General features: G+C 43.6%; 1 protein-coding gene across 3 annotated transcripts in view; it reads right to left on the bottom strand.

The window, feature by feature from the left end:
- The window catches only part of ptpro (protein tyrosine phosphatase receptor type O), a 46,523-nt gene extending 30,850 nt beyond the window's left edge, over nt 1–15,673 (bottom strand). Inside the window, exons 1-2 of one of the 3 annotated variants that reach the window (XM_031731580.2) lie at nt 15,211–15,673; nt 512–773 (exon numbers count right to left, since the gene is read on the bottom strand). In XM_031731580.2, the coding sequence (XP_031587440.2) occupies nt 512–773; nt 15,211–15,435 (487 nt within the window). In that variant the 5' untranslated portion in view covers nt 15,436–15,673. The remainder of the gene's footprint in view (nt 1–511; nt 774–15,210) is intronic. The other 2 variants (XM_031731581.2, XM_031731582.2) reach the window with 2 other exon arrangements.

Genomic DNA, 15,673 nt, shown 5'->3' with positions numbered 1-15,673 from the left:
TCGGATATGCAAAATAAAAGAAAAAACATTTTCCGAATACTTACAACAACATAAAGTTTTTTTTGAAGGAGAATTATTCTCATGTTAAGAATAATTCTCCTTCATATATGCTCCTGTATTACACATTATCAATTAAACAAACCTGAAGCACTTTTAAAGCCTAAATCTACAGAATAATCCAGATAAATCAGATTTCTACAGCGTTGACTTCTGCAGTCACTGATGATGCTCAAGCTAACAGAATTTGAAGATAAAAATAGTCTGCTGATTATTTCAGATCATCATTTAACTGGTTTGAAAAACATCAAAAAACAGAGGAAATGTCCAAAATGATTTTTCAGGTTATTAAAAATAGAAAGCAGTGACTCTCAGGTTTATTTCCTATAAAGTGAACAATGATGGCGATTTCCTCTAAAGACCAGCAGCTAAACATGGCGTGATCCTGTAATATCAGAATCAGTGATTTTGAACACCCCAACCCCCCCAGCCCAGTGATTGGAGAGGTTCTTACTCGTGAGCACGGCAATGGTCTTCATGGGGCGTGACCAAGCCTGTCCCCGTCTGAGCAGCAGCCCCACCGTGTAGCAGAGGCCATGGAAGGAGGCGTTGTACAGCAGAGGGTCGCTGGTGTTCACGAACTGGATCAGGATGGTTCGAGGTTCTCCAGAGATCTGCACCGCATACGCCGTGACATTCTCCTGCAGGTCTGAGCTATCCAAACTCGCCACAATCAAACCTTCATCGTTTACGGTCGCTTGGAACGCCGTCGTGCTCTGAAAAAGAAAGATGTGACCAAACAAAGAGGTTAACGTTGATTTCAGCTCAGATGAAGCAGCTCCTTTCACTCCGCTGAGCTCCGGTGAGGTCCAAACGCACTGGATCCTCCCCCTCAAGAGGCTTCACGGAATGGGCCAATCAGAACAAAGTGGGCTCTAGGAAGGGGGTTATTAAAGAGACAGCTTGGTTCAGATAAAGAAGGATTATTATTAACTGTTCATAATGCAGAGCAGCTCTGGTGGAGTCCAGGAAGAAACATGGAACAGAATATGATTTATTTCTGAAAGTAAAGAAATGAAAAGTGAAAGCAGCTGAAAAGCTGCACAGCCTCTCACATTTACTGACAGCAAACCGTCAGTTTTACCCCCTGCAGTCTCAGTGTCCACAATACGATTTCCCATCATGCTTTGGCCCCGGTGCTCTGAGAATCAGGCCAAAGAGAAAGAGAAGACACAATACTGAGGATGCAGAGAGGGCTACCATTGGCTGGTGATCAACAAATGACCAACATTACAAAAGTTTGACTGGGTGGAGCATCGTAGTTCCTGTCGTCTCGGCCTGTTTTATTCTGTTCTCTTCATTCTGAGCACAAAGATGATGTGTTTCCTGTCTCTCCTGTCCTGAGCTGAGCAGGTTGGTTTGCCTTCATTAAATCTGACATCAGGAGGTCGACTCCCCGCCAAGCACCATCCGTGTGCATAAAGGTCATGCTGCTGATGAAATTTACATGATCACAACACCAACCCTTTTCATTCAGTTACAACCCACTATCCGATACTTGTCAATGATTGGTTCCTGCTCTGAAACAGGAGACGTCAGCTGATTCCATCTTAAAGGTTATTTTTTAGATTTTCCCTGATGATAAAACCATACAGAAGTGTCAAACTAATTCTTAGAGTCATGTGTTTTGGTTCTGTGTATTTATTACGCTGTCAGTTTGCATGTACAGGGAGTGCAGAATTATTAGGCAAATTAGTATTTTGTCCACATCATCCTCTTCATGCATGTTGTCTTACTCCAAGCTGTATAGGCTCGAAAGCCTACTACCAATTAAGCATATTAGGTGATGTGCATCTCTGTAATGAGAAGGGGTGTGGTCTAATGACATCAACACCCTATATCAGGTGTGCATAATTATTAGGCAACTTCCTTTCCTTTGGCAAAATGGGTCAAAAGAAGGACTTGACAGGCTCAGAAAAGTCAAAAATAGTGAGATATCTTGCAGAGGGATGCAGCAGTCTTAAAATTGCAAAGCTTCTGAAGCGTGATCATCGAACAATCAAGCGTTTCATTCAAAATAGTCAACAGGGTCGCAAGAAGCGTGTGGAAAAACCAAGGTGCAAAATAACTGCCCATGAACTGAGAAAAGTCAAGCGTGCAGCTGCCAAGATGCCACTTGCCACCAGTTTGGCCATATTTCAGAACTGCAACATCACTGGAGTGCCCAAAAGCACAAGGTGTGCAATACTCAGAGACATGGCCAAGGTAAGAAAGGCTGAAAGACGACCACCACTGAACAAGACACACAAGCTGAAACGTCAAGACTGGGCCAAGAAATATCTCAAGACTGATTTTTCTAAGGTTTTATGGACTGATGAAATGAGAGTGAGTCTTGATGGGCCAGATGGATGGGCCCGTGGCTGGATTGGTAAAGGGCAGAGAGCTCCAGTCCGACTCAGACGCCAGCAAGGTGGAGGTGGAGTACTGGTTTGGGCTGGTATCATCAAAGATGAGCTTGTGGGGCCTTTTCGGGTTGAGGATGGAGTCAAGCTCAACTCCCAGTCCTACTGCCAGTTTCTGGAAGACACCTTCTTCAAGCAGTGGTACAGGAAGAAGTCTGCATCCTTCAAGAAAAACATGATTTTCATGCAGGACAATGCTCCATCACACGCGTCCAAGTACTCCACAGCGTGGCTGGCAAGAAAGGGTATAAAAGAAGAAAAACTAATGACATGGCCTCCTTGTTCACCTGATCTGAACCCCATTGAGAACCTGTGGTCCATCATCAAATGTGAGATTTACAAGGAGGGAAAACAGTACACCTCTCTGAACAGTGTCTGGGAGGCTGTGGTTGCTGCTGCACGCAATGTTGATGGTGAACAGATCAAAACACTGACAGAATCCATGGATGGCAGGCTTTTGAGTGTCCTTGCAAAGAAAGGTGGCTATATTGGTCGCTGATTTGTTTTTGTTTTGTTTTTGAATGTCAGAAATGTATATTTGTGAATGTGGAGATGTTATATTGGTTTCACTGGTAAAAATAAATAATTGAAATGGGTATATATTTGTTTTTGTTAAGTTGCCTAATAATTATGCACAGTAATAGTCACCTGCACACACAGATATCCCCTAAAATAGCTAAAACTAAAACAAACTAAAAACTACTTCCAAAACATTCAGCTTTGATATTAATGAGTTTTTGGGTTCATTGAGAACATGGTTGTTGTTCAATAATAAAATTATTCCTCAAAAATACAACTTGCCTAATAATTCTGCACTCCCTGTATCTTATCTAAGAGCGGCTGCACTCCAGCTGAGGTCGGGTCTGTCGGTCGGAGCGTTTCCTGTTTGTGGATCAGCAGCAGCTCAGTGACACGGTTGCCTGCAGCAGCTTCATGAAAGCACTGCGACCTGCTGTGACTGCAGAGCAGCAGATTATCCATCCGCACAGAACCTGACCCACATTTCAAACAGTCACGAACGTGTGCTGCACCGAGGCATGATGGAATCTACCGTGACACCGTGAGGACGTTAAATATTCAGCGACAAACAGAGAAAGCGAAGCAGGTTTCTGGGTTAAATGTTAGTAAATGTAAAGTGTAGCAGGAGCTGACCTACATCCAGGAAGGAAACATTTCTGAACCCGTCAGCTTAGAACAGTCGTTATCACAGCTCCTCCATGAAGGACAAAGGGTCTGGTTTCACTGTTTTTTAGCACCGTGCTTAATAGGAATACAGTGAAACCTCAATCTAGACTTTACATACATTTGGATCGCTGTAAAAAAAACAAAAAAAAAAAACAACTCAGGTTGATAACATCAATTTAATTCTATTTAAAGAACATAAAAAACACTGTGTAAATATATATGATCTAAAAATGATAAAACTGTTGACTTTCACACAAATTCTTTCAAAAAGCAATTAAAGAGATGAGGGAAATTTTCTGTATGATGTAAGCAGAGTCAAATAAAACTATCAGTTTTTATCAAACAGTCATCTTTGTCATTGCTGTGGCTGACATAAAACTTTTGTATTTTCCTTCAACTGCTGTTAAAACTCTCTGTGAACGACCTCCGCCCACGAAGCTTCACCTCCTCTAACAGCACGCCTCCACATTAGACTGTAGAAGACAAATATCTCTCTCTCTATATAGAAAGGAGGCAAATAAAGACTCGGCCCACTCTGGTTTGGCCTTTTAAAATGCCAGGCCGGCACTCTGGCTTAATGACTGCTGTGGTATTTGGACAGAGCAGGTTAATAAAGATGGGAAGGGAGGTGGGGGAGGAGGTGCTGAGGTCTATTTGTGGAGTTAGATAAAGAAAAAGGAAGAACATAGCTTTGTTTGTGGAGAGGAAACTGACTGTGTGGTGCACCTCAGGGCGCAATCCTGGGTCCTCTTTTCTGTACTTACATCAACAGTACATCTGAGCTTTTTCCTGTATGCAGATGATACTCAACTGTACCTCTTTACTTTCCTGAAGCTGGAAGTCAGGTTATTTGGAGGATGTTGAATCCTTAAAAAGAAATATACTGTAAAAACAACAAAAAAATAAACACTTTGGGACTTTCATGCTGCATCTGTGGTCTGTTAATCCTGCAAGGCTGAGATGGTTTATGTCAAAATTTCTGACCTGCTCTGAGCCCAAACTACATTTCTCTTTAGAATTGATTCAATCTGTTTTATAGAGAACATTTATGTGATAAAGATCTTTCTTTATTTTAATTTGGCAAAAACTACAAAAATTATGATGCTTGGCAGGTTTATACATCTGCTCCAGAAAAACAAAACAGAAAACCATGTAGGCATCTTCAGAGCTAAAACTAATGGTATTAAAAAAGAACATTTTTATTTTTTAAATCCCTCAAAATGAAAATGTTCTTCTGTCTGTGTAGGTTTTCTTTCATTAAGGTCATTGTAATCTAAGGCGCTTGGATAGAAAGGAAGTGGACTTCTTTAAGTTTCTTGAAGGCATTTCACCTCTTATTCAAGAGGTTTCTTCAGTTCTTAAAATAGTGGAGAGTCCCAGCTACCTAAAACCTAGTGGGGATTGCCCCTTATTTTGAACAACAAAACTTTTTTTTATAATTAATTCATTATTATGTCTTTTTTAAAATTTGATTCATATGTGGAACATGGCTCTCATTGTTTAGAGTTTAATCAATAGCCTGATGGAGGTGGTAGATGAGCTCATACTCAGGGAAACACGAACCTCCAGAACATATTTAATCACAATCCAAAAGCCGCTTTCTACTTTCTAAAATTAAAGGGTACCTATTCTTTATTTTCTTATTATCTGTCATGGATATATTGTTTCACTGTAGTACACCTCAAAGCTCTGGGTGCTGCCCCTCTCCAGGCCTGTGAAGTTAGTCAATCAAAAGACAGTGTGCTTTCAGGGAGAAGCTAAAACGTCTTGTTTCAGAGGACCAGTTAAGGGGCTGCACCAAGATCTCAAAAATCTGTCAAAAATGTTTTAGTACAACTTTGGTAAGCTACGAAGCCGCAACGCTTAATGGATTGCCGGAGCATTATGGCTACCGTAGTCAGGAGCCTCGCGGAGTAATACATACTGTGCTTCAACATAATATTAGCGTATTGTGTGTGTATAACCTCTTTTCAAGTTTTGTGGATATTATACATGGTTATGCTGAGGATATGTCGGCCAATTTCCACTGGAAATGCCTTTTGGTTAAACTGTCAGCAAGGAAATTGCATTTGCACTGTTAAATTTTTATATAGCTTTAATGCACATAAAAAACAGCTGCTTGTTTAAGTGAAAATACATTGATGGGTTTTTTTTTCACTAATAAAGTTGTGGAGTTGTATTTTGTCTTGCGTCAATTACATCGTCAGTTATATCGTTATCGCAAATTTTCAAATATATATCGTGATAAATATTTTTGGACATATTGCCCTGCCCTAGATACTCAGAGTTGATATTCTGAGTTGAAAGAACCCTTCCCATCACTAACACTAAGCACAGTTTAGAGGTCAGTGGACAGACCAGTTTCTATTTATGACAAAAGCAGAAAAGTCGACCAGAAGCTGCACAGAAACAACCTTAAAGTACCGGTCACATAGTTACTGATGTTGTTGTTTGTATTGTTGCAGTCCTTATTTAAAAAAAAAAAAAAGCCTCTCATTTTTCCTGTGGTACTGCAGTATTCCTCTATATCCAGTACTCTCTTGGGGATCAGTGATGAGTTAGGAATTCAAGTATCGTGACAACCCGAGCTGTCGCCACATTGCAACCATCGACATCAGCCTGGGTGAGAGTGGAAGAGAAAATCCACACTGACTCATTCAAGGCTCCACTGCTCTGCTGTCGCCATGGCAACAGAGATGAAAGGCGCACCACGTTTAGGGTGGGTGGCGACGCCGCAGGATTACCACGGAGACGCTGCAGAGCATGGGGGCTCAGTGCTACTAATGTACCCCAGCCCCCACATCGGGGCAGAATCACATGACCCCCGCTGTTTTCACTGCTCAGCGAGTTTGGTCAATAAGAAGATCCTCTGAGAGCCTGAACATCAAAACCATGCAACACATTTCCTCAGGTTATCTTTAGTTTCACCCACTGTTCACTCATTAACTGTCCAAATGATCCTCCAGCTCCCAGAGCTACACACTCAGCACTGCTTACACTTTTCCAAAGATAAAGGTCTTCGATTTCTCTGCAGATCACAGACTCTCTGAGGGTCAAGCGCTGCCGCACATACTCATACAGGAAAAAAACTATATCAATGGTCTGTCAGCACTGATCAATTTTCTTTCAATCAATGATGTCTGTAACTACACACTGTAAATAAAAGATGGAAGCAGTCACTGGTTTTTGGACTCATCTTAGAAAAGACTGTATGGGAACATCATACAGACACTGACGCCTGCTAATCAGTAACATCCAAATAAAATCCTAAAACTGGTGCTGAGACTTCCTGAATAGTGTGTTAGTACAGTGATCTCACAGCAGCCATATAGAGATTGAAAATGTGACGTCATTTCCGGGGTAAAACCGCAAAGGATTGTAGGTACGAGTGGCAAGTGGTACTAGCGCACGCAGGCTTTCATAAGAAAACAGTCACACAGCGATAAAAAGAAACACAAAGAACGGCAAGCAACTGTTGTATTATTAACTGCAATAGCCGGTTCCATGACAGCCACGGGAAGCCGACGGGTAAAGAGATCGGTTTTTATCGGATTCCGCTATGGAAGAGAAATTGTTCAAGCCATGTTTCCGAAGTAACAAAGAGCTGACGGATGGCCTGGATTGCAGCCATTCGAAGACCAAATATAACGTCCCAGAACACTCCAGCTCACATGTTAGTCTGCTCCAAGCATTTCCACAAAGGTACATCTTCTGTTGTAGTTATTACGTAATTTACCATAACATAATTGTTGATGTAGGTTACAAATAAGTCTTATATTGATTTGAATTGAATTCGTTGCGCTATGCTGCTTTGTTCACTGTGGCTTTGCGGGCTAATGTTTGTTGTGTTTTGTAGGAAAACCAGCCTACAAAATGCTGGAATGTGATCCAGACTGGGCACCCTCTATCAACCTTGGTCATACCGAGTTTTATTTGATCGGTTAAGAGGGAGAGCGATATCAAAATAATAACTGTTTTCCAGTATGTTGTTTTGCAATGGGTTTTTTTTGTTTTGTTTTTTTGCATTGTTGATTTGTTTTTCACCGAAGAAGCTAATAAAGAATAATGGAATACAATTTTGCCTCTTTCTTGTAAGATTCTATAATAGAATGAAACAATAATGCCAGTTATAAATAAAGACAATAAATTGAATGAATTGGATCTGAAAATGTTGTGTAATACTACAACCTGAAACGACAAATAGATTGCGTTGGCCTGTATAGGAGATAAAGAAAAAAATTTTAACAACAGCTGTGAAATGGAATAGTCCCAATCACCAAAGTAAACTGGACCTGGGCTTGTTGCAGGGATCTGAAGTTACTAAACATTTTGTGAGTGTATGCACTCACACTTAGGACCATATAATTATAAATATGTGCGTGATGCAAGTTGGGCAGCACGCTAACGTCCTTACTCCACTCTGTATGCTCGTATGGTCAAACCCTTTCACTCCTTTGATTTTTTCCTAGTACTTTTTTTTGCGTTTTTGTCAAGTCTTTCTTTGTACCTGCTGTGTTCTCCTTCGTTTTGTACATAACTGTTTTTGGGGCAAATAAAATGCAAGTAGGGATTAAAACCGCAGAATTAATGATTACCGGTGCTGGAAATGCTAGTGCTTGATGCAGTGTTTTGATTTTGCTGCCACTCGTACCCACAATGCAATGCGCGAAAGTCAGGTGGTCTGTCGATCTCTATTGTTGGTCCAATAAAGTCATTAAAAATGCTGCCAAAGGCTCCAACAGCACAAATATGGTCCAGAGGTCCAGTTAAGAGACTCAAATTAGTTGACATAAAGCAGGTTTCAGGTAGAGGTCACACTTCTAATAATGCAATATTTAAGCTCTAATGCAAGTTGAACAGGTGACCTACAAAAACATTCTCCCCTTGTACAGTTGTTGTTTGTCTCTAACTCCTGATATAAACCGCAGATAAACTGTTAGTCTCCTTCTTCTCCCTTATATAAAACAGTGTCATCTGCGTATAGAGACACTTTTCTTGTCATTACTCTCTTTTACTTACTCTTATCTTTATTCCTTAACAAAAGTTTGGTAAAGTTGTATTGAAGGGGGAAAAATATCTATAGAGACCACAACACTTCTGTATCAGGCTGTAAACATGCTTATTTCTGCTGTAAAGTTTTAACATTACAGTCTATGGAGACTGACTCTGAGACAGAACTGCAGGTTTTGGCTTCTATTAAACCAGGGGCGTCCACTCTAGGCGTCAAAGCCTGGTGTCCTGCAGGTTTTAGATATCACCCTGGGTCAACACACCTGTATCAAATGATTAGTTCATTACCAGGCCTCTGGAGAACTTCAAGACATGCTAGCTGTGTCCCAAAACCTAGGCCGCATCCTTTGGAGGACCCGGCCTTCGTGGTCTACGTGGGGTGGGTCCTTCGAAGACCGAGAAGGCCGCAAGTGCAAGGCTGTGAAATGGGACAGTCTAGCCTTCAGATTTGCGTCACCGCTGTCTCAGTTGAGTTAACTCAGCCGTCTGATCTTGCTATCTAAAATATAACAGGACACTGCCGTAAATTCTCGACCATCTCACACTTCTGTTTAATCAGTTTTCTGTTTGACGTTTTTTCAGCTATGTGAAAACCCCAGAGGAACCCACCTGAGGGATTAATAAAGTTTTATTTAATCTAATCTAATCTAATCTAATCTAATCTAATAACTTTGATCTCAGTCAAAGCGATTTACTCCGGAACAAAGAAAACACTGGAAAAAGCCAAAGAATAATATTTATAAGTTAGCTGAGTGACTTATATATCATGTTTAACCTGAGTAGTGAAATACCGCGGGGGTCTGAAATCGATGAAGCCGCTGTTCTTGCAGGCTCTAGTGAACCTTGAACCTAGCTATTGAGCGGGTGGGTAACAGGTGTCTCCGAAAACGTCGGAGCACTTTTTCAATTATGTGATGTCTTGATAAACCAAGCAGATATTTGAAGTTTACACAGCTACATTCTCGCCTGAAAATATTTTAAAAGTTTATTTTGTGATGCAGACAGATTAATAAGTGTAATATTAAAACTTAGGAGCGGCTGCCATTGTTGGAAACTGGAATTGGCTGGGCCACGCTATGAATTCTGGGATATGGTGGGCCATGAAGGATACACCCGACCCATCCTTCGATTGGGACAGACTTCGTTGCATCGCTGTGACGTAATCGGTCTACAAATGCGGCCTCAGTAGGATGCAGCCTAGGTTTTGGGACACAGCATCAAGGACACATCTAAAGTCTGTAGGACACCGGCCCCTGAGGCCTGGAGTTGGACACCCCTATATTAAACTGTGTAAATGAGCAGGTCCTGCTGAGTGTTTCTATTGTAAAACTTGTTCTGAACTTCTTACAACTGTAGGCTGATCATAAAAAAGATCAAAATTAAAGTAACACTAAAATGTCTAAATAATAAAAATGAACTGAAAGAAGCAAACAGAGCGTAGAAATTAAAACTAAAGACACTGAATCCTCCGTGTTGTGTCAGGACATCAGCTCGTCCTTTCATGAGGGAAAAGTGATTCTGTGTAAGTGAATGAATGTGACCCTGTGAATGGCTGCAGACGGGCGGGTGGGGGTGGAGTCAGGGGTCAGGAGGCTTTGGCCTCAGGCAGCTGCCACCATTATCATGCAAACCTGCAAAGCTGTGTGGAGGCAGGTGGGGGAGAGGGGGGGAAGACAGTGGGAGTTTTGGGTGGGTTTTTTTCTTCAGACTTTTATGGCTCACCTCAAACTTTTTTGGCTTGATTAGAGCAAAGGGCAGCACGGTGGCACGGTGGTTAGCACTGTTGCCGCACAGCAAGAAGGTCCTGAGTTCAATTCCGACATCAGGCCGGGGTCTTTCTGTGTGGAGTTTGCATGTTCTCCCGTGTTTGCGTGGGTTCTCTCCGGTACTCCGCTTCCTCCCACCGTCCAAAGACATGCAACTTGTGGGGATAGGTTAATTGGAAAATCCAAATTGCCACTAGGTGTGAATGTGCGAGTGAATGGTTGTTTGTCCCTGTGTGTTGGCCCCATGACGACAGACTGGCGGCCTGTCCAGGGTGTACCCCGCCTCTCGCCCTATGACAGCTGGGATAGGCTCCAGCGCCCCCCGCGACCCTGAAAAGGATAAGCGGAAGCGAATGGATGGATGGATGGATAGAGCAAAGTAAATATTCCCCTTTTTGAATGCAGTCTGGTGAGGGTTCATTTCATAACTCTAAAAACAACCTGAGCCTCATAGTCCAAATTGTCCCTCTGTCACTGCTCATGTTTTTGGTTAGACTGCAGAATAGATTTCTTGTGGTGCTTCATTATTTTTGCTATAAAACAAAATCAAAAAATTTTAAAAAAGGAGGAATAACATTTAATTTTCAGCAAAATCAAGTTCCTAAATAAAAAACAACTTAAGCAGATTCCTCTTGACTCTATTTTTCCTGTGTGGAAAAGTTCAGCTTGGTGGGGTTTTTTTTGATGAAATCCAATCTGAGGCCTTTCCTCCATCATGTTTCTGGCCTCTCTCTTACAAGAGTGTCACACTAAAATCTCCACTTTTCTTTATGGAGCCTGGTGAGGCTCAGAGGTCTTTTCATGCAGTGCTTCCTTTCACCAGGATAACAAAAGATGGCTGACAGCTTTCTGCCTCATTCACAGAACAATGAGAACCTTTCCAACGAGCTCTCCAAAGCAGGTTCCCACAGAAGAAGCTGCTGCAACAACCAAACCGAATGAAGCGGAACACGGAGGTACAAACATTGGGCATCAAACGCCGGGAAACGTGTTTACGGCTCTCAAGATCTGTGAAAAAACTGAAAGAGAGTGAAAATGTTTTTCCCGCACTCAAGAAGCTGGAACAGGGACTTGATTGGTTGATTATTTCAAGTGCTATAACAAGCCTAATGAGGCAATATGACCACATTAAGGTAAAATGTCCAACATTTAGGGCTGGGACTCATTGCTCCAGTTATCAAAAAATGGAGGAGAGGTGGTCCAAAGGGGAAAGTATGTATCAACTCCAAAAGATGCAGTTCTTCTAATGTCCATTAGGGATCACCATATAATGAGCCAACCCTGCACCCGTCATGTTATCTGATGGTGAGATCATTGAGGTTTTTCTTGACCCTGGACCGAGGGGTTCAGTGAACCTCGTTTTCATCGGCTGTCATTAGAAAAGATCCAGAAGGATCTCCAGCTCCATATATATATATATATTTTAGATTTGGCCAATCAGACGGCCCCATGTGAAACTGTTGACCAATCAGTAACAATGCGTCCCTCCACGGGACTTTCTGTTCTCACTGTCTGAATTCTGAAATGAGACAAAGCTTAGGGGTGAAGTTGATCATTTTGAAGGACACTTGCTCACCTCCCCCTGTCTTCCAGCGGGGGGCACGCCATCCTCGGCCCTCTTTGTTTCCTTCAGTCCTTCATTAGATCCCAATGGATCACGGTGGTGGAGCTAGAGGTGGAGGAGCTTCTTTAGTGTCCTTCCTGATCGTTTCTTTAGAGCTCAGCAGGAAAAGTGACAAATCACCTTCTCTTCATCACCTCACCATCACCATTATCATGTGACTAACAAGACGTAAAAGGTTCATCAGCTTTGACAAAATCAAAGCCAACAGGAAGGATATCTGATTTATAGGACCTTTCAAAATAAATGCTCCCATCAGTAGGGAAATAAAAAGAAATAAAAAACCAAAGTCGAGCAGGAAGAACCTTCCATGTTCTACAGAGAGGATGAAGGATGAAGGCGGGTTGTGTGTGGCGATTGGCTCCGGATCATTCTGGCACTTGCTCTTTATAAACCTTTGACCTAAAGAAGCCCGTCCAGCCTCTTTCTGGGTATCTGAGGTTGTTCTCGTTGTTATTCCACTCAGCTGCAGCTGAATCCCCCATTTAGCCATCGAACATGGGCAACGTGGTGGCTCAAAGAAGAAGCTCAGTGTTTGCTCTGCAGATCTAATTCACTCTGATTAAATTCTAATCAGGCCTCTGTTAACCCTCCGCCGCTCTGATTATACCCTCACGTTATCACCCTGTGTCACATACAGGGATTAACCCTCCGCCGTAATCCGAGCTGCACATTAAACTCATGATTGTGTGAATATTCAGAGACCGTGTGGAGCGCTGACTTAAACAGATCTCTCAGTCACAGCCAGCGCCGCGCAGTTACTGTGGGCTTACAGTCCAGACGTAACCCCAGAACCATGATGCAGATCTGAGGACGTGATGGCTCACGCATTACCCATAAATCTCACTGATGATGTCACAGCCACAATAATGAGATCAGCTGATTGACATTGAACAATTTACTAAAAATAAAAAAACTGCTGTTATTATCTGACCTCTGAACTCCAAGCTCATCCACGCCCGCTATTCCCACCTCTACACCCGCATGTACGAAAGTCAGCCATCCATCACCCTGGACAGGTCACCAGTCTGTCGCAGGGCTAACACATAGACACAGACAACCATTCACACTCACATTCACTCCCGCCTTCACACCTATGGGCAATTTAGAGTTTCCAATTAACCTTACTCCACTACCTGCATGTCTTTGGACTGTGGGAGGAAGCCAGAGTACATCAGTAACAGCTAAACAGAAAGTTCTCTGAAGTTTTCAGGTGTCAAACTCAACATTTCATCAGGTCGCTTCCATTTTTGGTCAGCTTCATCTGAAGGCATAGGCTTCACTGGGGGGCGTGGCCACAGCATAGCACAGGACATGGTCATAATTTAGACCACCGAGAGGCACTTTAGAGTCCATCGAGACACTGATAGTGCCACTTCTTGGTGCTAAGCTAACTTAGCTGTTCAGACCTGAAATTACACCTGCACTGAGGAGCTTCAGGCTCGTCTCATTCTACCGTACAGCATGAACAGTGGATGGCTGCAGTGGAGAGATGAACAGTCTTTGTTCATCACGTGCCACATAAAACCTTCCCAAGGCCTTCAGCCCACGGGCCACAGTTTGGGAATCCACGGTATCTGAGGCCCTGGATGCAGGAGACCGAGAATATCCAGGAGTACCAGACCTGGCTTAGTGACTATCTCCTACTCTTGGAGAGCAGTCCTGCCTTCTGGGCAGTCCTGCTAACAAATCAAGGAGGTAAGTTACTGCTAAACAGTTAAATGTCCCATCAGCCAATCGCAGCACTGTTTATACAAATAGTGAAGAACTGAGTTGATAAACACTGACTCCCATGGTGCATTTCAGCAGGAACCAACTAATCACGGAGTTCAAATTCAGTCTGAAGATGGCACTGATTTTAAATATGTTTTACTAACAGCTGCAACATATCAGTGATTTCACTGTGTTCCTTAGGATTGTGGCCAGATTTTAGAGAAAAAGCAGCAGATTTGGATAAAACATTTATTCTTCGAAATAAAAGTTCCTCACACGGTTGAATTTTTTGAAATGTGCGTCATGTTATCTCCAAATAAAAATCCAAAACTTAAGATGCTGATGTCAGTGAAACAGGAAATGCTTCATCAATTCTTCATCTTCATACTCTTTTTATTCCGCGCCTCGAATCAGAGCAGCTGTCAGAGGACAGGAAATTGGAAGCTTGGAGCATCAGATAGCGCTCAGAGCAGGATATTAACGCCGCATACGGATAGCGAGTATAACGAGGTGGAGGAGAACCCGTAACACTGTAAACCCGCCACGTTACTTCACAACTATCTCGACCCTGAACAGGAAATAAAAGTCTGCAGCTTCCAGATGATTTTACAGGGACAGGAAACAGAAACTCGCAGACAGGAAGTCGCTGGTCCTTCACAACACGCTGACTTTAACTGTGAAACCAACGCGTGCTTTATAAGTGTCCACAGGTGACATGTCACAGGGCCATTATCATCTCGCCATTTTCACTCCCGTGAATAGCGCTGCATGACAAAAGTGACATCATGTCTCTGCTGGTCAGGCACCTCTCTGTTTTTGTAATCTCACTTGTTTTACTGTGCCCACAAAAACGACACACAGTAAGCCCAAATGGACATGTCTGTGCGATGATGTCAACAGCTGATGGACTACACCCACAGGGGGTGCTATAGTAACCTCTGGCTTCAGCAGAAACATCAGGAACATCTGGCTTCACACATAACCACTCAGTTACTTTATAAAGAACAGACTGAGCATGTGCAGGAGGTGTTCCTTCACTCAGATTGCAGGAATAAAGGCATTGCTCCTAATACTTGTAAGTGTAAAGTTGATTTACCCATATACACCAGCTAAGTGTGAGTCCGTATGTGTGTGTGTTTGTGGCATGTGTGTGAGACTGTGTGTGTGTATGGGGGGTGTGAGTCTGTGTGTGTGTGTGTCTGTGTGTGAGTCCGTCTGTACGGTGTGGGTGTGAGACTGAGTGTGTGAGTCTGTGTCTATGTGTGTGTGTGATGCTGCAGCCGACTGACCCACTTTCCGCAGACACATCGAGCTGCTAGCTGTCGCGTGTCCGCCGCGTGCGCGCGTGCACACACACACACACACACACACACACACACACACACACCTCCCTCCTCCCCCTCCCCGGTTCCTGCGGTCGAACAAAGCCACTGCGGCCGGAAGTGCGGCTCGTTACCTGGGTGAAGCAGAGCAGGTGGAGCGCGAGGAGCAGCGGGTGCACCATGGTGCGCGTGTCCCGGTCAGCACGCACGATCCCGGGCCTTCTTCCTCTCAGTCTGCTGCGCATCCAAACAATGGCGCCTCCTCCTCCTCCTCCCGCTGCTGCATCGGAGCGCGAGCCGCGCCGCGCGCACAGGTCTGTGTCCGCTCCGCTTCTCTGAGCGCCCACCGCCTTCACCATCAGAACCGCGGGAAGCAGCACCGGACCGGCCCACACTCAGAGACAGGCCGGGCAGCGGGGTCCATGCCGCGGCCCGCAGACGCCAGCAGGTCGGTGACGGTGTCGGTGATGGAGCTGCTGCTGCTGCTGCTGCGCGCTGACGCCCCGCCCTGCGCCCCGGAGCCGCTCCTCCTCCTCTTCATCAGCTCCCACTGAGAGGCGCTCAGTCTGAAATTACTCACGACATCCTGTCTCCAAA

The sequence above is a fragment of the Oreochromis aureus genome, linkage group 17 (assembly GCF_013358895.1).
Source record: "Oreochromis aureus strain Israel breed Guangdong linkage group 17, ZZ_aureus, whole genome shotgun sequence".
NCBI classification, from domain to species: Eukaryota; Metazoa; Chordata; class Actinopteri; order Cichliformes; family Cichlidae; genus Oreochromis; species Oreochromis aureus.
Note: the sequence above shows the minus strand (reverse complement) of the source record. Positions and strands in the feature narration are given on the sequence as shown.